Here is a 25,514-nt window from a genome sequence, read left to right on the forward strand (position 1 = left end):
TATAATGGCATATACGGTTATACAAAAGAAAACAAACTTGAGGCTAATACTAAATATAAATACTTCATATTATTTATCATGGCAAAGCAAAGTGCCCACAAATAAAGATAATAAGGTGGCACTTTTTGGAATTGCTTGCTTGTGTCACTGCTGGCAGAAGGGCCTCAGCTAGAGGGAGCTCCGAAGAGCCCCTCGAGGCAGTATTGGGCCACTCTCCCACACGTGACAGACATCCTGGAAGATTTGCGAGTACCTCCTTGCCGATCGACAAACTCTGGGTCACCATTCAAACTGCCAGGTGCACAATAGAGAGCTGATAAACGTGCCCATTGCTTCAAATGCTTCGCCGAGAAAACGGCGCGACCTCGAGATTGCAAGTCGAGCGGGCTAACCGTTTCACCATAGCAGCACCTCCTATGTAAAAAATATATATCGGACAACCCCCCCCCCCCCCCCCACTACTTGTTCCCTCTTTTATTGACGACAATTTTGCAAGCTTTGTAAAAGCCACAGTGTGTTGTTTGCAGGCTGACGATGTAAGATAAAGTGAGAACGGGCACACTTTGTGATTGAGATATCGGTATTCGTAGCTGCCATGATAATTTTCCACTTTATTTGAATACATTTTTTTGTTACGGTTTACGACAAATAATTTTACCAATGACACTTTTTATACATTTCATTATATTAATGTGAAAAATAATGTTTATTGTAATATATACATTTTCCCAGTTGTACATTGCATAGTTAAAAGACAGAAACCATGATAACCCTTTGTAAATAAACATTGCGCTTTATTAAAACGTGTCTAATTATATTCAGGGAATGTTTATTACATGGGCTGTCTGCAATCAACACCGAGCATATGGTACGCATGCTTCAAAATTAACACTACAAACGTAATTATTTATATTTTTTCAAACAATATATACACTGTATGTGAATAATGTTTCTGTATCTTACGTGCTCAAGTTACAGAGGGTAAAGGAGTGCAAGATAGCCTATACATTCTGCTAAACATAACATTGAGTTTTATAATAAGAGTATGAAGAAGGGCAGCACGAAAAAAAGAATTCTGTAAAGGGCCTTTTTTGATGCCTTGGATCTGACGCCCATGCTTGAACCTGAGAAAACAGGCGGGCAGACGGTGCGAGCTTGCAGTCAAATGGGTGAAATTGTTATGCATTTCAGCGCAATATCTTCAAACGGCAGCATTCATCGCAAATCAGCAGCGGGTTACAGGTTGTACACATCAATCACCATGTTAAAGGGGTCTATAGGTCCTTACCATGGCAACACGTGCCGTACTATGGTATGGATGTACCGAGACGTTTCACGGCTTTGACTTTTGAGCGTGAGTTGAACAGCATGTGAATTCACGATATGACGGATGAAAGATGATGAGTTCCGATGAGAATCGGCTCAATTTTAAAATGGAAGAGGCTCAAATATGCCTTGCTTGATTTGCATTTGGTGTCACGTCTTTAATTACGCTACAGATATTGTAATGCGCATTGTTATTGATCCCCCCCCCCCTTAACTCTCTTTAACCTAATCTCTACCCCCAATCTTCTCTTCCAATGAAATGTGTTTTTTCTTGCCATTGCTCATGACTGATTGGATCCATACTCTCATACTGTACATTTCAAAAGAACAATGGAACAAAGTGAACGTCGCACATGGGAATACCAGCGCGTCAAATTCAGTATCACAACTTGATGCAATTCCTTCGCAAACGACATCATATCCGGAGAAAGAACTATCTTTCAATTGCGCACGGACATCGTGCAGTATTTATTGCAAATTGACGGACGGCAGGTAACATGCCACGTAAGTGGTCTTGATTTCGCAAGCGAAAAAAAAACCGGTCACATTGAAATTCCATATACCTACAAGCGTGTTCCCTCAGTCCACGCTTGAATGCTGATGTGTTGATAAAGTTCTGAATATATGATAAGATTATGACACAGACAGGCAAGCTCCCCCTGCTTATATCTCGGCAAGAAGTGTGCCAAGGTCTGAATGCTTATCCTCCCTCATCTTCCCACTATACGCTTAGTCTTGAACCCTCTTGCACTCTTGGTCTCTTCCCAGAAAAGAGATTGACCACTGTCTCTTAGGAAATGTTCCTTAAATGATGGGCGGTTTTTTTTTTCTCAGTGGCATCTGCCCATTCTAACTACTAAACTACACTAGTTTCCACTGACCTAAATGTTAAAAGCACTCCCGATGCCAGCGGAGTTATACAGCTGCAACACATATGCCCATAAACACACGCCACCATGCCATAAGCATCACATTTAGAAGATGTTTTAAAATGCAATGCATTTGGTTGAATCAAATGCATGAGATCACTTCTGCAATACACATAACCAGTGTTGAAATTCCGAGGAAGTAAACCAACATAATTCAATTTGTTTTCCAATATACTCGAGAACAAGTATAATCACAAGCAGGAATACTTTGCAAGGGTTTTACTGAATTTACTTGTGACTTCTGTCAAAATATGCACTTATTACATATTTAATTCAAATGTATGCAACTGGATGATAGGTTTATCAGTGCGTTTGGCACTGCAATGGCAGATTTGAAAAAATACGTTTCCAATCACATCTCCATATCAACACTGAGTTATATGATTAAATTAGTTGTTCCAGCACATGCAACCTAATTAGCCTGGCTATGCCTTTGTGCATTAAACCTACGATTTTTTTTCCATATTAGTAATGGCCTATTGACCTTTGATTATTAGTATCACCATTATCAGCCTTGGTCAATCTACTGCTGGATAAAGGCCTTGAGGTTGTTCGATTATGTTGATAATAATGTAACAGACAGACCTGACCGAACACGGGGATTACATTCTTGAAAAATGCCGTGTTGGGAGAAAAACGTTTTCGACAAATATTATACTATTATGGTAAAACTAGGGTTGCGTTCCTGTGTCTGAAATTATCACCCCCTCTTTGTTTAACTAACTCTAGATGACTTCCACCATTGTTGCTCTACTAAAGGAAGCCAAGTCGCTCTTTCGTTTATTGTGTGTACGCTCTCTCAATTTCACCTCAACACAAAATCGCCGTCTCCATTCTGCGGCCTGCACAACGGCACTCGTGCCCAGTGCTTACCCCTGACACTGTGACTTGAATGGAAGTGGTTCGCAATCCGGGCGTCCGTATGACGAACACCCTCAAGGAGTGGACGGCAAGATCCATGCAAGCAATGTCTGAACTTCCCATTGTATGTCTTGAATGAGTTGCATTATCACGCAAAAATAAACATTTTGTTTGCATGTTCACCACAAGTATATGTGGTTAAGGCAGACATGATTCCTTGCAAAATGTTTGTTTGGTGTTTTAACATCTTAACACCTGTTATATTACTCATTGGTTTTTTCGGTAAAGTCACGTATGTAGAAATACCATAAAATTCTATTAAAATAAATCAATCACGACGTTTCGACCACAACACAAGCGATCTTCATCAGGTGTAAAGAACAAATCATGGAGGTAAATACAACAAGAAGATGAGAGACGAGGATTCAACAAACCTAAGCAAAAATTTTACACTCCTCTGAAATTCGTGGTCTGCCAGGTAAGTGTCTAACTGTGTTGTTGGCCTGACTGGTTGTGCTTCACATAATTTTTTCTTAGGTTTGTTGAATCCTCGTCTCTCATCTTCTTGTTGTATTTACCTCCATGATTTGTTCTTTACACCTGATGAGGATCGATTGTGTTGCGGTCGAAACGTCGCGATTGATTTATTTTAATATAATTTTATGGTATTTCTACATACGTGACTTTACCGAAAAAAAACAATGAGTAATTTTACGCAGTCACGAAAGCTTTAATTCTTTATTAACCTGTTATATTGCCAGAAAGGCTAAAACCTATTCTTATATATTTTCATAAAAAGAAACATGCCCGAAAGCACGCATGGTAAATAAATAATTGTCACAGTAAATAAATTCACACCATCCAACAGATGTAGCACACACTCGGCACCACTTTTCGATGCGGAGATGAGAATCTCAGCATCAAGCCGCGTAACAGCCGAAACATCACCCCCATTTTCAGGATAATATACCTAATTAGGTAAACTATCTATAGCTGAAACATGCGTTTGATAAAGCCGCGTTGGGAAAGGTTTTCCTGCATTAACTTGGTGTTGCAAGTAGTTTACGAGAAGTCAATATTAAGTTATACTATCGTGAATATTACTACCATACATTCAATAGCAACTTAGTAGTGCTATGCCGATGTCTTGTGGCTCTCTGTTTTCTTGGACATTGGCTGGCTTCGACCCCAAAGAGCTACGACGAGACACTTCACCGGCCATGATTTTGGCACTCGTAATGGCCGACAGCACGAAAATTCACATAAGCGAACACAGATCTGACAGCAGCTGTGGCATCCGAAAATTGACCACTCGAACACCTTCATGACTAAATGGGGTCTTACAAATGAGGATCAAATGTACTGCCTAGATATAATCAGAGTCTCTACTACTTGGCGATGCGATATCAGACCAGTCGGTATAGAAGAGTGGGAGTTCTTCTCTGCTGGTGTTGGCTGAGAAAATGGGTGAATGGAAGCCCGTCATCAAGGGAGTAGCAGTTATTTGGGGTAGGTCTTGATTGCCATAAATTGCTGGTCACTATTGAGGTTTTCGTGACTGCAAGGATCCATACTCTTTGGTTATATTCGGTAAAGTCACGTAGGTAAAAATAAGGCTACTTGTGTTGTGGCCGAAACGTCGTGATTTTTGTTTTATTTTTACCTACGTGACTTTACCGAATATAACCAAAGAGTATAGTATACAACATTCTTGGGTGAGGTGGTTATAGCTCTCAACAGAGAACATCAAAACGTTTCCCCTGATATTAATAGGGAATTAATTTCGAAGGACAGAGCAATTTTAGAGTAATTCAAGACACATCCAACCAACTCTTCACTCTCCATTAAGTTTACGATATATTGCCGGAGTATGCAAACCATGTCTACATGTGTTCGGTGTACGTAAAACAAGCGTTTAACATTGGTTCCGCGTCGATATCTGGCAGGGCCTATAAGGGTATGGAGTGAATGGTTAGCTACTGTTCCCGTTACAAAACTCCAACAAATCTTAAAGGTGTTCAGTGAAATATCTTCACTGTGGTCGTTGGATCTAGACAAGGGTGCATCTCATCACCTCTCCTTTTTTATTATTTAAATGGACACTATTTAAAAATCGCACCAAGATAAAGAGTGTCCAGAATCGGGTAGTCCTGCGATTCGCAGGTGACTTGGCTATCTTGCCTTCTGCCACGAGAAGCGTTCGTAAATTAATGTCGTGAGACCGAGTTATTTGGTGTTCTCAAGATCCGCCGTCCAGAGCACTCTGCACGTTAGTTGAGTTCAACCTGAGTTGTGCGGCAAAGTTCAAGTATCTCAGGGTTTTACTAAAAAAAAAGAGGGACAATAGGATTAGAATATTGAATTTTAAACAGATTGGTGCAGTCAGTGCTGTCTCCTGAATTTAATCTTCGTTTTTTAACGTTGTCCTATGGTTGTTAAACACTGCGGAATATAACTAAGTGAGATTTCTAGTACGGTACAAGCAACGAGAATGGTGACTGGGCTGACAAGGTTTCACAAGGTCAGATATTGAGTGATTTGAGATTCACTGCATGTCAAGCTATTCTATCTCAACATAAAGAGGTCCCTAATTTAATGGTCTCAACATGTGTCTAGAACACTCAAAAGATAATGCTCTATGAATCAACCACCCACAGACATGACAACGACCTCGAACAACTTGGTAAAAACAATCTACAAGTTCGACTGATGTTTTTTTCTGAATTGTAGCCAAACATTGAGGCGAAAGAGCAGGAAAAGCAAGGTGAAAGGAAAAGTTGTTCCAAAAAATAATGAACTTTTTATGAAGCAAGTAAAAGGCAAGTCGTTTTTTTCCGTTGTATTCCATTCTGAAAGCGTTGATCACTTACAATATATCTACTTCTATAGTTGAATTTCTGGTTGATGCCAAAAAAACATTAAATTCAAGAACAACCACCTCGCAACAAATACTCACACAAGTGTAAGTGTTGTTAACATTTTTTCCAACAGCATGACTTTCGCTGCACAAAAAACCATAACACTCAGTCCACTCATGATTGTGCATGACAAAGTCGTGCACACTATAGACAAAGTATTAAAAACAAATTACAATAACGAAAGTACGATATCTCTTTTAAATTTTAATAAATAATCTAATATTCCTTTAAATTGCATTATCCAAGTCTTCATCATGCTCATTTTATGATTAATGAAAGTCACGCAAATGTTATTAGGTCTTTGTTTTGGGTGTAATTTTAGATGGGAATGTTTAAATGAGTTAGGGTGGATGACACCACAAATGAATATTAGATCCAGGTAAAGCTCTGGACTGAATTAAATTATTGTCTTGGAGACCACTTATTTCCTGCTTGGTTTAGGAAGCCCATTCACCTTGCTTCTACAGCAATAAGCATCCGAACTTACAGCAATGTGTGTATGCAATTACCAAACGTACATCCTTTCTGAAATAATACATTTAAATTCACACTCACATTGTTGCTGTAAGCGTACGCTTGCAGAATTCATCCCAACTCCATTCTGTGCAAAGCAAGTAAAGGTGTAGCCAAGATGGTTGGGCTGTACTTTGTTGATTGTCAATGTCCTTTCAATGACAGAACAAGTCTCATTGGAGGACACATTCCTGTACGCACAGTACAAAACGGAACAAAATTGCAGAATTAGTTTTTATTTCGTGACATTTTCCTTACCCATGTAATTTGCCAAAACAACAACACCAACGTTTGTTTTGCCTGTGTGTTATCGTTGTGTCTTCACCTTCGACATTACCAGAGTACAATGCAAATCAAATGCGACGTTAAAATTTAAATCTGCTGTAACTTTGTAAAGCAGACAAAGCAAAACAACAGAGGAAGCTGTGCAATACAGCCTCCCTATGACTCAAGAGTCAGGTGTATGTGGGGGTACATGCTTGGGGATTTTTGTGGTATTTTTTCGAGTGAAAAGAAGAAATGGGAAAATGATCCTGATTGGTGAAGCTTTTTTGTGACTTAAAACAAGATGCAAATCGAGTGACATTTTCATTAGTTTGGTAATAACATCCTTTTTTTAATGCCACAATATAGATTTTTTTTAATGTTGTGGATTCGCTCTCCAACACATCGGTGTGCTGTACTTGTAACGAATTGGCATGTTCTGTTTACGTGACAAACCTTACTAGTTGGCTGTGTCGGGTGGTGGCCAGTTTAACGACATTTAAATTTACTTGATCTAAGCCAAAAACCTGTATTATGCACAGTGTAGAAATTGGTAATCCTGTGAACACTTGCAAATTGAACCTTGTGGTTGTGTATTTGAACGTGTGTAAATGAACAATTTGGGGAATCACCAACAGTATATGCTACGTCTGAAACCTCCAAATAAATAGTTAAACTTATAGCAACGCTTTATAAAGTCAAAGTGTCCCCTTGAAAATGCACCAACATCTCAAAACATGCACATATGTAAACGCATTGATATAGTTAACACAAACAATGTGACTATTGCGTAATTGCCAGTGCGTAAGCACAAATAACAAAAAACTCACATTCGTCAATAACACTACCCCAAAAAGGAACAATTATTTAATAGGCAAAGTGTTGGGCACTGGCCCATCTTTCTCCTATGATGAAGGCCTACTCACTGCCCTAAATGTGGGCACGGTTATGTTTGATCTGTGTGAGTGTTGAGATGACAATAAATTCAATCTGTATGGATTTGGTGGGTGTGGCAATGACACAAGAAGGGAGGCAATTGTAATTTCAGCGGTGGATATACAGATTTGCATTGCATGGGACATACTTTATAGATATTGACCACTGGTAAAGTAACGATTGTTGATAATTAATCTTCTGTAATTGAAAACAAATAATGTTAGGATGATATATAAGGTAGCCTCATGTAAAAAGGGTGCTTCTGAATGCAATCTCTACTTTGTGCCTTGAGATAGCCGCAAGCAAAGCATTGCACCAAGCACATCTCTACAGAAATGGGCCCCACAAATACAGCTCTGCATCCCACAGGGGTCTTCTACGTGGCAAGACAATTTGGTATAAAGAAAATGGCCACGAGGCAAAGGATAACAGAGACACATGCCATTTAATGTCTACATCTTCGTTTTTATGTGCAGCCATTGTATTGGCTTGTAATGCCCATTAGGACATGATGCACACTGAGAGCACGGATATGATAGATTGGAGTGTCCTTGTGTGTGTTATGTACACATTATAGATTTATATGCTTTTCTACAAATACGCCAGGGTGTTTGTGGTTGTTGCAATAGCCCCTTAGCCTCCCACATCTCTCTCTCTCGAGAGACGTGTAATTGGACAAAAAATACTTTGTGTTTTAATATTTTATAAATACAATATTTTAAGACGTAAAGTCAACCCAATCTATTACAGAATTTCATGCAATGCTTCTGCCATATATACACTTGACATAGAACTGTATTTGAAATGTGAATACTGTATATGTTGTAATTAAAACATAAATACTTCTACGTTTGATTCCAGGCCATGGCTAAAAGGTCTAACACCGTTTGAGACGAGGCTAAAAAGAAAGCTGTCTCTGGTGTGGACCAATCAGTCTCAAAGACAATGCATATATTATCAGAGTATGTTTTTTGTTTGCATTCTGACCACAAGCATTGCGGTTAATGCAGACATGATTCCTTGTAAAAGGTTTCAGTTTGGTGCTTTAACATCTTAACACCTTGATTTGAAGCTTTCGTGACTTCAGGAATCCATACTCTTTGGTTTTTTCAGTAAAGTCACGTAGGTAGAAAGATAATAGATCAGGACGTTTCGATCGCATCACAAGCAATCGTCATCAGGTGGGACAACCACAGCAAGCAAAAACTGCTGAAGTAGGCGAGAGATCTGCCGTGGCACGAGGTTATATAGTAGGCCACGGCAGTAGGGGGGGAGAGAGAAGGGGGGGGGAAGGAGGCGGGGCAGAAAGTTGACCCCGCAGCAGCACCCGGGTCACTGGAGTAAAGTGGACCACCGTAGCAGCACTGGACAGGTCGGCTGCAGGGGGGGGGGGGGAGAGAAGAGGGGGGGAGGCGGGGTCCATTTTCTGCCCCCCCCCTCTCTCTCCCCCCCTACTGCCGAGGCCTACTATATAACCTCGTGCCACGGCAGATCTCTCGCCTACTTCATCAGTTTTTTCTTGCTGTGGTTGTCCCACCTGATGACGATTGCTTGTGTTGTGATCAAAACGTCGTGATCTATTATCTTTCTACCTACTGTAAGTGACTTTACCGAAAGAACCAAAGAGTATCTTAACACCTGTTTTGTTGCCAGAAAAAAAGGGGAAAGCCCTATTATTATACTACACTGTTTTTATTTTACCAGGTAAAGCCAACTGAGCTAAACAACTATTTTTCAGGAGCGATCTGACCACAAATGATAGCTCAACAAAGTGGCTCATCACGTGGAAATGTACAGCAGCCAAATCCTCGAAACGCATGTTTCTAAATGCAGAGGGGAAACCCGGTGGACCTGGAGAAAAATCGACGTGACCACGGGGAGAACATGCAAAGTCCCAATATACAGGCGTCTGGGTCGGGATTGAACCCCCAATCTCTAGTATACTCGGCGAGGTAGTTAACATCTCGCCAGCGGGGCACCCCAATTTTACTATCTTTACGTGTTTATGTATTCACATGCATGAATAATCTTAACACATACATGCTTACAGACACATGCAAGACAATATGTATAAATTGTGATGGGAGAGGTAAAAGCAATTATTTCAAATTTATCCAATGAAATCCGCTACATCTACCATATGCAAGGTCGATAAGCATTTTTCAGAGATGTAATTTCTTTCTCATTGAAGACTAGGTAATGTTCAGAAGCAATTGCAGTTGCGATATTGCAGGTGTCACTTCATCTGCGGAATGTGCACGGTTTGCTAATGTTGGCCTCGGCATTTGGTAAGGTCCCACAATGGCTTCTCGCGAACCCCATAATTTTGTTTTCACATAAATCGCGCATTTGTACCAGTATGTACAGTAAACGTGAAACGGTGTGAAAATGCACCTTGAATAATGACAACTTTAAAATTAGAGCCGCAACTATGCATGTCCCTGCTCACACCACTGCTGCCGCAAGGGTCTCCACAAGAAGGGGCTCTATGAAACCTCTGGAGAGGGAATTTTGGCCCAGTAATCCATGATGGCCAGACATCTTAGAAGAGGTGGGAGTATTCACACTTTACCCCACCACATGTGACCTGTCAATCGCCGAACTGTGGTGCACCCATTTATACTGTTGGGTGTACAAAAAACCTGCCCATTGTTTTGACTGCCAGGTCGGCAGGTCGAACCAGCAACCTCTAGATAGCAAGTCCAGTGTGGTACTCATTAAACCACGGCAAAATCATTATTAAATGCATACAAATGTGGGATATATGTCCAGAAGTCATTCAGAATCAGTGGACAAGGACTACAACCCAACCAGTGCTACATTTTTTATAAGTGCTAGTTTTATCATACAATTGCTAAAACAAAGTACTATAATTTAAATAATGTGCAACCTTGCACGGTAAGTTTATTTCATATTGCAAGGTATGCCATGGCATCTTGTTTTCATAAAGAGACATCTGTATGCATTGTGTGTGCTCACAGGGTATTCTGTATATCCCACATTAAGGCTCTAAATTAATCGCGAAATAAACCTGTAATTAATGTGGCATCAAGAAAGTCCACTTCCCGGTAAATGCTTTTATGATGTTTGCTGAAAGCCATTTTAATGAAAAACACTGCCCACAACGCTGACAAATTTGAACCAAATTTTGAAAATGCCCACCATCTATCGAAGTATGGTCATGGCAAATGCACCTGCATCATTATTTAAACTCACCCATTTCTGCTGTTTCTAAATTATATACATTCTCAGTGAACTGAAATTATTAAAGTGTTCTCATGTCTTTTCATGTCTATGTGCGTGTTTTGTAAAATGGCTTTTTTAATCATAGCATGTTTTTGTATGCATCTATGTGGTATGTCCCTTCTACAAATCACCTTTGACCTTCCCACTCATCTTGTTAAACTCCTGATTTATTCTTAGAAAAATGGCCGAGAGAAAATGTATTTCCTGAGAGGTTTAGAAAATGCTTTTACGTACATTATTTTCATTTATCAAAAACAGCCACCTAGTGTACGTAATGGATCACCAATTTACTTAAAAGCGAACTCATCATTTAAACAGACCCGTACACATACTTGAGCGTATGAATTCACGACCGTATGAATGCATACAAAGCTTGTGCGCACATGTTATAGGTTTCGATATATGCCACATGTGCGCAAAAGCACATACACACAGGGACATGACCGCACCACAAAAACGAAGAGACAACACTGCACCACAAAGATAATGCTCATTTGAGCAAAAAATGACTTCGGCTTTTTTTTTGGTTGACAGAGATAAAGCCTACAACCGCAGGTTTTTTTTTTCCTGTTTTGTGCCTTCAGTGATCTGGAATCATCCCAATGTGCCCGAAGAAGAAAGGGCTCACAACATTACTTTTCACCCACTATGACATATATATTGGAAACATTGACGCTGGCCAAGTGAAAGTAAAGCTGAAAACTATGAAAATTAACAAGAATGTTTTCAGTTACAATGAGAGACAGAAGAGGAACACACAGCTCAGAAAACAAATACAAAATAAAAAGTACGTGGATTTGGGGAGACTATATCGCTGGAAGAAATAATGGATGATGGTCGAGACTGACAATGGAATGGCTAGCGCCAAGGAAAAATACACCTAAGAGGAAGCCCTATTATGTGAGAGACACAGTGATGAGCTGAGCGCACGTGCAGGAGCGAGATGGACTGGGATCGTGAGACTGTGAGGGATAGTAATGAATTGGGGAGACCTTCGTTCGAGCTGATGATCATGGTGATGAGCAAATCTAGCAAGAGCCTTGCACACCAATTACTTTTTACATTTACGAATAAGAAGGATGTAATGCATAAATTAATCAGAAACACAAGATGAAAGTATGACTGTTAAAAACAACAAAATAAACATTTCTAGATTTAAAGCTTTCGTGACTGCTAGGATCCATACTCTTTGGTTCTATTGGGTAAAGTCACGTAGGTGAAAATAAAATTATGATGAAGGCCGCTTGTGTTGTGGCCGAAACGTCGTGATTTTTTGTTATTTTATTTTCACCTACGTGACTTTACCCAAAATAAACATTATTTAAAATTAGTAGTGTTTGCCTGGACATCAATTATCAAGATGTTTGTCACATGTTCTTGGGGTCAGGATTCAAACACTAGCATATACATTATCACGTGCAGGTTTTAACTTACAGTGGTTTTGTGGTGCAGTTTATGTATGCTGAACTTCTTTCGCACCTTATGTAAGCATTACGATGTGTGGTGCTCAACAATTACTGCATGCCACGGTGGGTACTGTGTGGCACATGGTGTATCTAAGGCACACGTGTGATAGCGCCAGAGTTTGAATGCACAATATTTACACGGAAAGTCATGGGGTGTTAATAAAAGGATGTTATCACGACACAACTTAAGAAGCAAATTTCACCTGTAACTGCTCTCAATTAGGCCGTTTTCTTCATGATTGTCCTCAATGAAAATTCCATTGGATGTCCACCACACCAGAGGATATAAATCGTGGCCAAGGTTGTACATAACCTTGCAAGTTATGTTTACTGCCTGACCTGCAATAGCCAATGAATGATCAGGAATACAGCACTGTATAAATATATACACACATACAAATGTAATACAATATAATAAAAAAAACACATACAGTGTGAGCTATGTTTGAAAAAACGTATGATAAATAGAAGTGATCTTATTGAAGTTTTCCTGCATAAACAAAGGACATTATTCGTAATATTATTACTACAGCATTTAAATGTCTTTATCATTTGTACAATATTTTACTACAATCTGTGAGATTACTAATGCGATGCTCTGCATGATGATGAGGTGGATGACATTCATGGTGATGGTGGTAGGGAATGGTGGTACAGTGGTTAACAAGTGATATCAGAATCTGTCCTGCCCTCCTCTATAAAAGCTCTGAGCTTCATCCAGACCACCAGCTGAAAATAACTAAATAAACAAATACCTGGTGAAGTGTGTGAATATCAGCACTAGCAAAACAAATGTGGTTGGTTGCTGTGCGAATCACACTACACCCTCACTAACAGATTTTGCCCCAAAATTATGTATAGCTACACAGGTGATACTGTTTTTGTCTGTCTTGGGTTGCGAGATGGTGGTATAATATAAATATTCTGGGCTACAAATTTCATTTTAAATTTTATTTCCTAATAATCCCTTCTATTGCTAGTTCAAAGCCTTTCTGGAATTGCAAATATAAGACCTGATATTACAATTCCACAAAAAACCAATCCGATACAAATCATTCCTAATCAGAATTTACATTCCCATCCACTCTGTGATTGAGACCCACGTGCAGTTATGCGCTTCATTTTCAGAGTGCGCTATTCAAATGCAGTCCATTTACAAACACCTACAAGAGTCCATTAGCAAAATACAATATCATCACGTTTCCGTGAAAACGCCACAGGTGGTCCTGACCTATATATTTAAGTGTCTGCATAACAATGCATTCCTGTGTTTCAACCGGCATTAGTTCTCCACCAAAGGTTTGTTACAGTGCTAGAGAGTGATTTTCAGAGGCTTCATCTTCCTCACCAATAGGATTTTCACAATATATGTTTTTCCCAACACGATATTAGTTTTAATCATATGATGCTTACCATGATATCAGTTTCCGATATCTTTGTAATTGTAGATCACATTATTTTTGTATTGTGTTTGTGCTTTGCTGTAAGTCTAGTATGAATAGTTATGCAGCTGCAGATCACTCGACATAAGCCTTGCCATGAGTCTCATAGTTCACAAACATTTACAAAATAATTAACAGAATGTAAAAAATATGACGTCATATTACTACCATGCCACCACTTACTCCAGAATTTATTTCGCAAAGCATAGACGTTTAATTTATTTATGAGTTTGTTATTTAATAAATAGTTAATCAGGAAAATATTTATTTTGCAATTATAATCACGATATAAAAACTAATTTGCAGAATGGGCGATATGATTATCGTACAATACATCGTAGAATCACCATATCTTGGCAACCCTACTCACCACAATCTGAAACCATAATCAGCAAAATACATGCTCAATTTACTGCTGGATGATTGCTTCTCAATGTTTACATGATCACCCATGGTCATGTTGATGTTCAGATGTGCTGCATATTCGTTGAATTCAATGAACAAGCCACACTTTGGGATTCCCCTGCGATGCGTTCCTTCTTGTTAATGCTATCCCATGAAATATTTACTTATCGATTGTTGTTCCTTTTAGTGACCTACCCAGGCAAAGTAGAATATGGTATACAATGAAGGCAATGCCTTCAGTTCTTGTTCACTTTTAAATTCACACATTTCTCATTTCGCCCAACTAAAAAAAAAAACTTGCTCTTTTTTATTTTACGTCGGATGTTAGCTTCTTGGGACAATATAGGAACTGAGGATTATGAATGAAAGAACATTGAGGGACATTTTCAGCATGCAAATGATGAAAAAATAAGAAGAGGTTTTACCCTTTCTGGTAATAAAACAGGATGTGGTGAGATGTTCAAGCACTAAATAGAAAACTTTTTCAAGGAATCAAATCTGCATGAACCACACATTACTTGTGGTGAACATTCAAATAAAACAACCTTTGAAATGGTCCCATGAGATTATATATACGTTACCTGAAATAATGAATGAATTGTTATTTTAAAAATTGTGATTTTATAAGTTTTCTTGGATGATATCCTATTTCTCACAACTGCTATTGTTTCTCCATTTCGATTGGTAACAGTTTCACACTTTTGGAACATTGTCAGTAGTATTTAAATGCTAGTGTTATTTGAATCCGATTAGAAATTAGAATTTTTTACGAGTGATTCACACATGTACTTACCAAGAGAAACGTTTCTGAAATTATTCTTTCGAGGTTGAAGAATTTCAGGCTTTTTTCCCATCACAATTTCTACACGTGAAAATATACATCAAATTAGTTTGAAACACTACGTGTTACCAAAGCAATATTAAAGAAGAAAAAAGTGCAAAACGTAGCTCTCCGTTTTTTTTCTAATCATTAAATAGGCATGCATCAGTTTCGTTCCAAACTGGTTAATTACCTTTCACTTGCAGGCTAAATGTTTTGCTTGCTTTATGATGTCTGCCAAACTTCTGGAAGTGCACTTCACATGTGTATTTCCCCGCATCTTTTACAGTCACGTTGTGGATCGTCAATTCATTCCCTCTGTTCTGCTCTGCACTCGTATCTATGGCACGACAATTCTGCAACAAATAAGCAACAGGAAACCTTTTAAATGGCATTTTACATTAAATACATACATTGAAATGGCGCTTGGCACTCAAACAAATATCGATGAAATACCATTGATCCGTATATTAACTCCCGCAATGTATTGTTGAAATCGTGAGAGCGCACAAAGCCATCACTCTTAACAATAACAAACAACTCACATGTGAGATATGTTGTATATTCATGAGACGTGTATAACAATTAGTAAAATTATTTACATCGGTTATTTTTTGGCTCCGTGTTAAGCATACGACCGCAAGGCGCATCGGAGTAGACTGTATGGACACATCGCTGGAAGAGATAATGGCTGGTGGTCGAGACTACCAACAGAGTGGCAGCCAAAGGCGTGAGAGAACCCGAGAAGCACATTTACTGAGGAGATGGAGCGATGAAATCAACTTGTTGCATCGCAAGGCCATGAGAGGGGACAATGGCTTGGCGAGACATTTGTCCAGCAGTGGAAAGGTCATGGCTGATGATGCTGATGCTGATGATGAAACCATTAAGATTCTTTCGAAATGTACATCTTTTTGCCACAAAAGTGCAAGGATAACCAGTGTTTTTGAAGGATTATCCCATTTTCCCGTGTCTTTCTCAAAAGCCAAACTCTCACAAGGGGACTAAACACAGAGTTGATGCAGTGTTAATGATTACAGATTCTACAGCATTGAATTTAATAATATAATTAATGAACAATTAAAAGCGGATATTTTGTTTATTTCATGAGTAGAGGTTTTGAAAAAGAGCTAACATTTTATTGAACAAAAAATACTCAAAGATGTCACGTGGTACAAAAAATTCCATGATTTTATGTAAAAAAGAGCATGTCTGTTAAATGAGTTCACTACATTGCTAACAATGGAGCATAAGTTAAAATATCTTGGTACTCAGACCTAACCTGTAAAATCTGTTTGTAAACAATACACTTATCAGAGGAACCAACACAGTATAGACGTAGTTTTACATTGGGTTAAACCAAATTGGTCGGGGGAATTCACAAAGTTGTGACACAAAAACAAAGGATAAATACAGCAGAGTGGTTAAAATAAGGGCTATCAGCCTAACCGGTCAGGTGATGGCGATGGCAGCGATGATAACGTTTCTTCCAGCAGGAGGTTTGTTGTTTACATAAGTCCTGTGTAACTCATATTGCAGTAAAAACAAATGATGCACAAATAGAGAGTGAATATAAGTGGTGTGCGTTAATACCTTGTACCAAGTGAAGTTTGCATTCTCTGATGACTGAAGAATATCACGTGGACAAAACAAGCGTTTATTCTTTCCACTTTTAGTAAAGCTACTGTATACATTATTTCCACTGTAGCAAAGGCGGTTTTCTCTAATAGCCACTGTGAAGTTAATGCAGGAAATTGCATTTCTGAAACAAAAAAGACAGTTCCGTTCATATGTTAATCGATTAAAATGACTATAATACTTAAAGCACGTAATATAATCTGTACACTAATTATTAAAGAAATATTGTTTTGTGAAAACACTTGTTTTTTTTTCAAGATTTAAACTGACAAAAAATATATTCGAAATAAGTGTGTGTGTGTGTGAGTTTGTCTGTCTGTGTAATTGTCTTGTGCAATATCTGGCCTTCAGATCTCTGAGACTCAATAGGCTTAGACTCACTGCAGATGGCAGACGTAAAGCCCTTGATCATCTCTGTGACTTGGTAGAAACCACACGGCGTGGCCATCCTCCACAACGCGGTGCTCTTCGAATGCTAAAGCCCGTTGGCTTGAGGAGTCATTTGAAACCTTGTGCCATCTGACAGTGGTGGCATCGGACGTAGAAATTTCATTTGACAGGTCACACGCTATCATTGATGCGTCACCCTCGAGTGCCTCCACGTGTAATATCTTATCCGTGATGCACACTAAAAGACACACATTGCACCGATTACTAACACGCGGCGCTGGATAAAACATTGCTCTAATGTAACACCGATGCTTGCGTGAATGTGAAATGCGCTTTGTAATGAACTGACCGTGGTTTTTAGGTGTCCTTGTGGACTGGTAGTTGAAGCAGTTGGCTGACATAGACAAGTATAAAATGAAGAGACATGTCCCCATTCTGTTCTTCAGCGTCATCGCAATTTCTTGAACCTGTTGGTGGAACATAGCAATGCATAAAATCACCATGAGCTACAGTCAATTTACTGCTGCATGAATCCCTCTCAAAACCATCGCGAGCTCTCACATCCATCGATGCAGCAATCCATCTAGCACAGTGGTTCTTCTTCTTCTTAACCTGGGGTGCATGCACCCCTTGGGGTGCGAGACATGCCAGACTATTTTCGAAGGTAAACCATCGAAAGCTAAAATAAGCACGGGCACGTAAGTACAACTAACTTTGCTTCATCAAACCTATGTATTTATTAACATTACACATTTTTGTTTTGTTTACGATTAAGAACCAAAGGGGTGCAAGGCTGCAGTCAAGGTTCAGAGCCCACAAACTTTAATCAACTCCGTCTCCTCGGCAGACATCCCCTCGAGCATTTTCCCTACTTTGGCTGCCTCTGTCATGACGCGTGTTAAACTCTGTTCATGCGGCTAAGCTGCAATGTGCAGATATGTGTACAAGACGAGGATCACCTAGTTTAACCTTACAGACCACGTGTCCATACTATGGATTGCAAAGTAAACCACAGAAGTCTGCGCTCCTTGAATGGAGGAATATCAATACTATACCAACTCTCATCCGTAAAGCCGCGACATGGCTATCAGACCTCGACATTGGCATTTTAGCTCCTGAAAACATATTGCCATACGCACAAATAGAATATACCACGGGAGGAAACTCCCGTGGTATATAGTGACCGCCTATCGTGGGAAGCAAAGGATACAACAGGGTTGTATGACAAACACCACTAACTGCCTCTTTTTCTCACACATGTCAATGTTCATCCAGTGCACAAAATACTCATTTCTAAGGTCGAGTCGATCCGAGGAGCCCTACGGATATGCTCAGATATTACTTGGCTCTGACGTTGTGCTGTGGCTTGGCTATTAATCAAATCCGGGCCACAGAGATGATAGCATTGTGCCACAAATACACAACGTCCGCAAAAGGAAATGTGAGCAGCATTTAACAATGTATAAATACATCACTTCAACTTAAACAAACTCGCAATAACAATTATCTTATTATACATAGAAATAGAGAGTTAGACCTTGACAAACAATAATTAGTTATGTTTGAGATTATCTGGAGAGTATGGGAATTACCTTCAAATATTTCACTTGGCTTAGCTCAGCTGGATAAAACGTAAAGATAATATATTGTTCACCACACAGTGAAATTGGAGCAAGTGTGCAGTGGTTAGCGCGGAGACAACTACGGACTTGGGAAACTGAGTTAAATTCCCAACCACAGTTCACACGAGTGGTGACTGATATATGAACCAATCCTAGACCTTCCCCATTCACAAACCCAAACTCACCAGCATTGTGAAATATGGTCAAACACCCTCCGTGACTTACGACATAGGGCAGCATTATTTTTACTAGTGAAGCCATTCGGTCCAATAAATGACTAGTACTCGACATGATCAACGTAAAATGTCATTCAAATAGGCAATGGGTGAATCATCGTGTGAATGAAGACACCAAAAAGGGATGTTTAGCTTAACAATAATGAATGTGGGCACAATTGTGGATGCATGTCTATGTTTTTTTTTAAATGTCCAGTGTTTTCAGTTTCTATATTTATATGATCATTTAAAACAAATGTAAGTCTTCAATTATTTCACGGTTATAACAATGTGCCCGGAGCATTACATTACAGTGCCTGCTCACACCATTATTACATCACTTCACAATTCCCTCGATCTTCCTTCACCGTCAGTCAAGAACATTTGTGAATCACTTCTGCCTTTTACCACCCACATTTTCAGTAGAGCAGTGCTCCTGCACAGTGTGCTAATTTTATATTTACGGCGTTGAAACCGCAAAAAACACATTGTGCCATCTCCGTTCTTTTCACCTGCTATGGCTTCTACGTCTAAAAAATGCAGATGTTCATTAAAAAAAAAATACCTACCTTTGTACGTAAAACACTCACCGACATAAAGAAGACAGTACACATACAATCCCCTCCAACTGACTTACAAGCACCAAGCTTGGTGTAGCTATGCAGAGATTCTTCAATTCGCAAAATAAAAAAAATATATCTCTCCGATGTACTTTCGGGTTGTATCGCGTGTACAGCACAACCGTAAAGAAAAACCCCCTACGCAATATCACAATTAAAAAGTTACGAGTTCAATCCCGGTCAGGGGGTCAACTCAGCCCATCAGCCCACCGACAATTGATCAAATGTATGAATCTCAAAAAAGATAATTGTTCCCACGGAGAGTTTGACCCCTTTAACGACAAAGTAAATGTCAACTGCGGCACAGAGACCACCAACGAAAATAAGTGCCACTCAATAGCACATTTGGACATCCGAGACACCACTGCATTTTGAATAGAGTAAGGTGAACGTAAAATTCAGCAATTACTCGTTCATGCTACGGCTGGCAGAAGGGTCTTCACTTGAAGGCAGCTCGAGAGAGAAAGAGAGAGCCATTCTTGCAGGATATATTGGCCTACTCTTCCATGCTGGTCAGATGTCACACGCACGAGCTTGCTCATTGACTCCACGTGGCGTCAATCTGTTCTACTCCTGACGCCCTGGCCGGGAGAGGCAGGGGAGACTGAACAAACGCGCGCATTGTTTCAGCTGCCGCGCCGGGAGGTCGAATTGAGCAGGCGAGCCGAGTAGTTGCTCACCATTCAACTTTGACAGCCGCGCGCATCCCCCGAGTCAAATAAAAAAAACACTCGAGGATGCAGGAGCGTGCCCGCGCGCGTGTTCGTGTTCGTGTTCTGGACGCACGTGTTTGATTGCGAAGAAGCTGGTTCACCGGTCCAAGCGGCAGGTGCAGCAGAACAAAAGTGAATAAGGAAATGTTGTCCGTGACTTCGCACAGTCCTCCTGTTCCCTGAGAAAGCGTGACCTGTAAATGAGGACTGCAAAGGTGACGTCCAATAAAATATGCTTGCATAACCTTCTATTTCAATCTGCGCCCTGCACAAATGTTAATGGCAGCCGAGCCAAGCAAGGGGAGTGCTGTACTTTATAATGTCATCACGCAGCCAGGGTGTGATGCCACTTGTCTACGTGATCACGTCCAGGGTGTAACCCTCAAACGCATCCGCTTTATCGAGTGCACAGAGCCAGGGTGTAATCAGTGCTGTTGTAATAAATGGTTTAATATTTAATTATAATCGTACTCTAGTCGAGAGTTGATTAATTTCATTTGGCACTTGCTGTCAGGTTAGATTACGTTACCTATGTGTCTGCAGATTCCTTGCCACTGATTGATATCTGTACTGATATGATTTGTAGGAATGGCTGCGTGATTTCATAATTACAGCACATACGAAAAAACTATACTGTCCTGTGAAGCATATTAGGTTGAAGCTTTTTTTTTTTAAATGTTTTATCGAATCAATACATTATTATTTTATTCGTATATTGTGCTGGATTATATATACTGTACCGCAATGGGTTCATATAACTCATACAGCCACTAGAGGCACTACATTCACTACAATGGTTAAAAGGGGAATTCTTGGATGCCTTAAACTCTGAACAATGACAGGTCATCACATTGCTAGCATACATATCTACAGTAATGCGTACTTGTATTCATGAATTTATCTTAATAATATAGATTAATATTCGTGGTTCTTTCGGTTAAGTCACGTAGAAGGGAAACAATAAAATAATAAAAAATAAAAAAAAAAATGAAAATATTTTAATAATATTCTTGGTTCTTTCGGTTAAGTCGCGTAGAAGGGAAAGAAAAAATATATTTTTATTATTTTATTGTTTCTCTTCTACGTGACTTTACCGAAAGAACCAAGAATATGAATCCCTGCAGTCACGAAAGCTTTAAATCAAAATTGCATATAGATTAAAACAAAGATTGTCAAAATGTATTCAAAACAAGTATACATTAAAGTAGGGCTGATATTAAAGTCATGTTTTACATTCTACCCAGTAGTATTACAATATATAGCAGCACAATGCAATACATAAAACATCATCATAATCATCATGGCAAATAATACATATGAATTATAATTTGCAGCCCTCTATAAGTCTACGACTAGATGAAGGCCTCCCAATGCCACGTCAGTCGTGGGGTTGTTTTGACCATACTTCACCACCACACTGATCAGTGATGGGTTTGTAAAGGGTGTATCCAGGCATGATTCAGATATCACATTAAATAACAAATGCATAGTACACAGTACGTTTAGTGGGACTTGTATATTAAAGGTTACAAAGTAACACTATGATATTCTGGACATATAATATCCGATCTTTAAAATTACGTATACAGCATAAAGTGTTTATAACACGTCATAAATACACTTCTAAGTGCAAATTACGGTGACTGTTATTACAGATGAAAAATATTCCTACAAAAAAATGATAAGGCATGCATTTGCAATACTAAAGATAGTAAGTTAACAACACTTAAGACATCAGACTGCCCAACTTTACATATGGTATAGTAATATTCTTATATAACCTCTCATCATATTGCTAATTGACATGAACCATAAATTCATTTTCACTATTTTGTTATTTTGTATAAATTACCTTCCAGCAATACTAACAACTTGGTAAGTTTACCAAATATTACATTTTGCAATTGATCTGAGATTAAATATATTACAGAGAACGGTAGTTCGGTTCAACGTATACTGCAGCAGTAAAACATCACTACATTCAAAACTAATAATAAACGGCACGAACATGAAATTGGACTTGCCTCTCGGGAAGCCTCTTAGTCTTCTGGCGAATAACAATGGGCGAGTTGGGGTTTTGTGAACGGCCAAGTGGATTTCCCAGAAAGAAGGAATTGTTTAACATTTGCATAACGTCTTTGATGTCCTCTTCATTTTGTTTGTCACTGACATTAAAGCAACACATGCAGAAAATATGTTGCATTGCACACTCATGCCATTGCACCAATTACGTAAAATTCATACATGCCATAAAAAGATACATTTATAGGTCTTGATAACACTGACAAATGTTGCTCTAAATACAACTCCTGTGCCAACACAACCATAAGACGAATCAAAGGAACCGTTTCATTCTTTTTTCAAGACAACAATTTAAAAATGATCAAGCGCATAATTAACCTACAACTGTTGTTTAAAGGGTCGCGCCTCGTGCTGTTTCCACGGTGTAAACTACAAGTACTGAATGGGCACACGTTATGCAATTATAAACCGCATTGCGCGCAAACGGAATGCGTGTGCGGTTTATTTTTATAACTCACAGTTCAAACTCAATGAGTCAGTGTGACTAGAATTAGAGCTACGAGGGATCCCCTCGACGTGGATTTTTACAGTTTTGCCTGGGGAGGGTGGCAATCGTCAGGGAAAAATAATAGGTCAACGGCTTGGTACGTTTTTCACGAATGTATGCTATCTCAAACTTGATTTGAAGCTTTCGTGACTGCGGGAATTACTCTTTGATTCTTTCGGTGAAGTCGCGTACAAGCAATCGTCACCAGGTAAGAATGAATGAGAAAACAAACCTATTAAATCTTGATTTGAAGCTTTCGTGACTGCAGGAATCCATACTCTTTGGTTCTTTCGGTAATGTCACGTAGTTATTTTACCGAAAGAACCAAAGAGTATAAACCTAAATTTCGATTTAAAGCTTTCGTGACTGCAATGATTCATCTTCTTTGGTTCTTTCGGTAAAGTCACGTAGAATGAGAATATTATTGTGTTATTTTATTTTATCAATTTATTATTTTATTCTCATTCTACGTGACTTTACCGAAAGAACCAAAGAGGAGTATAAACCTAGTAAACTTAGAAATATATTGCAATGCAACCCAGAGAGTCGGCTAACACAACAGTCAACACCCTACCTGGTTGATTACGTTCTTCCAAAGATTGCTAAATTTGAGAGAGAGACAAAACACAGACACGGAGACACACAGACAGACACACAAGCAGAGAGAGACAACACAGAGAGACACAAAGAGACACACACAGGCACACAGAGAAACAACGCCTCTGTGTCGAGGCCTTAAATAGAGAGAGAGGGGGGGGGGGGCAGAGAGAGACTTGTGTGGAATGTGTGTGGCTATGTGTGTCTCTCTCTGTGTGTCTCTGTGTTGTCTCTCTATCTCTGCTTGTGTGTCTGTCTATGTGTCTCCGTGTCTGTGTTTTGTCTCTCTCTCTCAAATTTAGCAATCTTTGGAAGAACGTTACTCAACCAGGTAGGGTGTTGACTGTTGTGTTAGCCGACTCTCTGTGTTGTATTGCATTATATTTCTAAGTTTACTAGGTTTGTTTTTTCTCATTCATTCTTATCTGATGACGATTGCTTGTGTTGCAATGGAACCGTCGTATTATATTATTTAATTTATTTTCTTTCTACGTGACTTTACCGAAAGAACCAAAGAGTATGTTTGCTATCTCATCATAGTAATTTTACCAGTTTGTATTTATATATATATTACAATCAACTAATGACGTTCAGTAGTAAAGCCAACTTGTATCTTCACTGTGCAAACATGTGGAGATGCATCACAGGAAATTCCGTTCATGGACTTTGAACTAAATGTAGACACTCCCCATTTGCTCATTTAATTACTCACATTGTGACTAGTTATGCCGTTTATATTCACGTGACATTGTTCTTTAAAAAAAATATATACATCATTTGAACATTGCTCTTGAAATAGTCTCAATACATTATGTATGACTTCGGGACAAGTGACAAACTTGACGATGCAATTATTCTAGAGGCGCAAAATGGATCGATGCCTCGGTGTACATTGGTCAGGCAAAAGGTAACGTAAACAACTCTTGCGGACAATTGTCTGCAAAAGGACTTCGCGTTCAGAGAAGTCGTGACACTATGAATCATCGCGCAATGTTTGAGCTGAACCACATTGTGTCCGTTACATCCAGTTTAATGGTCACACAAAAAAAAAGACGTGTAGGGATGTTCTTTTGTTGAGTATACATGGTTTGTTTTACTTCCCCCACACCTCCGATTAGCACGATTGGCTACGTATGATGCGAAAGAAGATCACCATAAATACGTACATGATATGAAAAAAAATAAATCTGGAATTAGGGTTATATGTTATTATATGATACTGGTGGAACCAAAGAGCTTTTGTTGGCGTTATGAAACGGATGAAATATTATTAGAGTGGAGTTTAATTATTGTAATGATAATTGATGCATGTCATTGTGTGAGTACAGTAACATCAGAGGGTCTTGCCTCAGAACTTAAATCTAAAAAAACACAACAGATTAGAAGACAACTCCCGCCTCACATAGACATTTGCAGTATATATTATAATATTAACGATGGTGGTGTTGGTCTGCCGCCCCTGTGTGTGTGTGGTGAAAATTGAGTGGCGAGAATTGGTATGGTGAGTCGTGATTTTAAATCGCGAGTGGTGAGTATTCACTCAGCGGTAAGTGATCGGCGGCTTCTGAGCAAGTATTAGGTGAGTGTCAGGTGATTTGTGAGTGTCCAGTGAATGAAATTATACATGGGACAACATAACGTATTAAAACATAAAGCCCCCACCCCCCACAAAGATCCAGTGGCTCGCATCAAAAGTTCCATGCTGTGAAGTAAAAGAAGCTACACACAATGTTTTTTTCGGTAAAGTCACGTATGTGGAAATATCCTAAAATTATATTAAAATAAATCAATCACGACGTTTCGACCGCAATACAAGCGATCCTCATCAGGTGTAAAAAAAACAAATCGACATCAACGCAACACATAGAGAGCGTCAAACTGTACGTTGATGTCGATTTGTTTTTTACACCTGATGAGGATCGCTTGTATTGCAGTCGAAACGTCGTGATTGATTTATTTTAATACAATTTTAGGATATTTCCACATACGTGACTTTACCGAAAAATCCATTGAGTAATTTATGC

General features: G+C 39.1%; 1 protein-coding gene across 1 annotated transcript; it reads right to left on the reverse strand.

Annotated features, from left to right (window-relative positions):
* Positions 1-598: 598 nt before the first annotated feature.
* Positions 599-21,295, reverse strand: LOC116940232 (interleukin-1 receptor accessory protein-like 1-A). Its single transcript, XM_032949723.2, has 9 exons — positions 20,398-21,295; positions 17,504-17,621; positions 17,146-17,392; positions 16,720-16,888; positions 15,320-15,482; positions 15,100-15,168; positions 12,663-12,798; positions 6,590-6,738; positions 599-1,124 (listed from the first exon to the last, which is right to left on the reverse strand). Exons 2-9 carry the CDS (start codon positions 17,604-17,606, stop codon positions 1,033-1,035), a joined length of 1,128 nt encoding a protein of 375 aa, XP_032805614.2. The 5' UTR covers positions 17,607-17,621; positions 20,398-21,295; the 3' UTR covers positions 599-1,032.
* Between the last annotated feature and the right edge of the window lie 4,219 nt (positions 21,296-25,514).

Source organism: Petromyzon marinus, chromosome 8 (assembly GCF_048934315.1).
Source record: "Petromyzon marinus isolate PM22_M1 ecotype Great Lakes invasive population chromosome 8, UKy_Petmar_22M1.pri1.0, whole genome shotgun sequence".
Classification (NCBI taxonomy): domain Eukaryota; kingdom Metazoa; phylum Chordata; class Hyperoartia; order Petromyzontiformes; family Petromyzontidae; genus Petromyzon; species Petromyzon marinus.

Bases quoted from the DNA above. Each gene is read 5' to 3' on its own strand.
- LOC116940232 (XM_032949723.2), bottom strand. From the start codon at position 17,606: ATGACGCTGAAGAACAGAATGGGGACATGTCTCTTCATTTTATACTTG. The intron at 17,393-17,503 runs GTCAGTTCATTA...TGTGTCTTTTAG, and splicing joins AAGGACACCTAAAAACCACG to TGTGCATCACGGATAAGATA. The intron at 16,889-17,145 runs GTGAGTCTAAGC...TTTTTGTTTCAG, and splicing joins CTTTACGTCTGCCATCTGCA to AAATGCAATTTCCTGCATTA.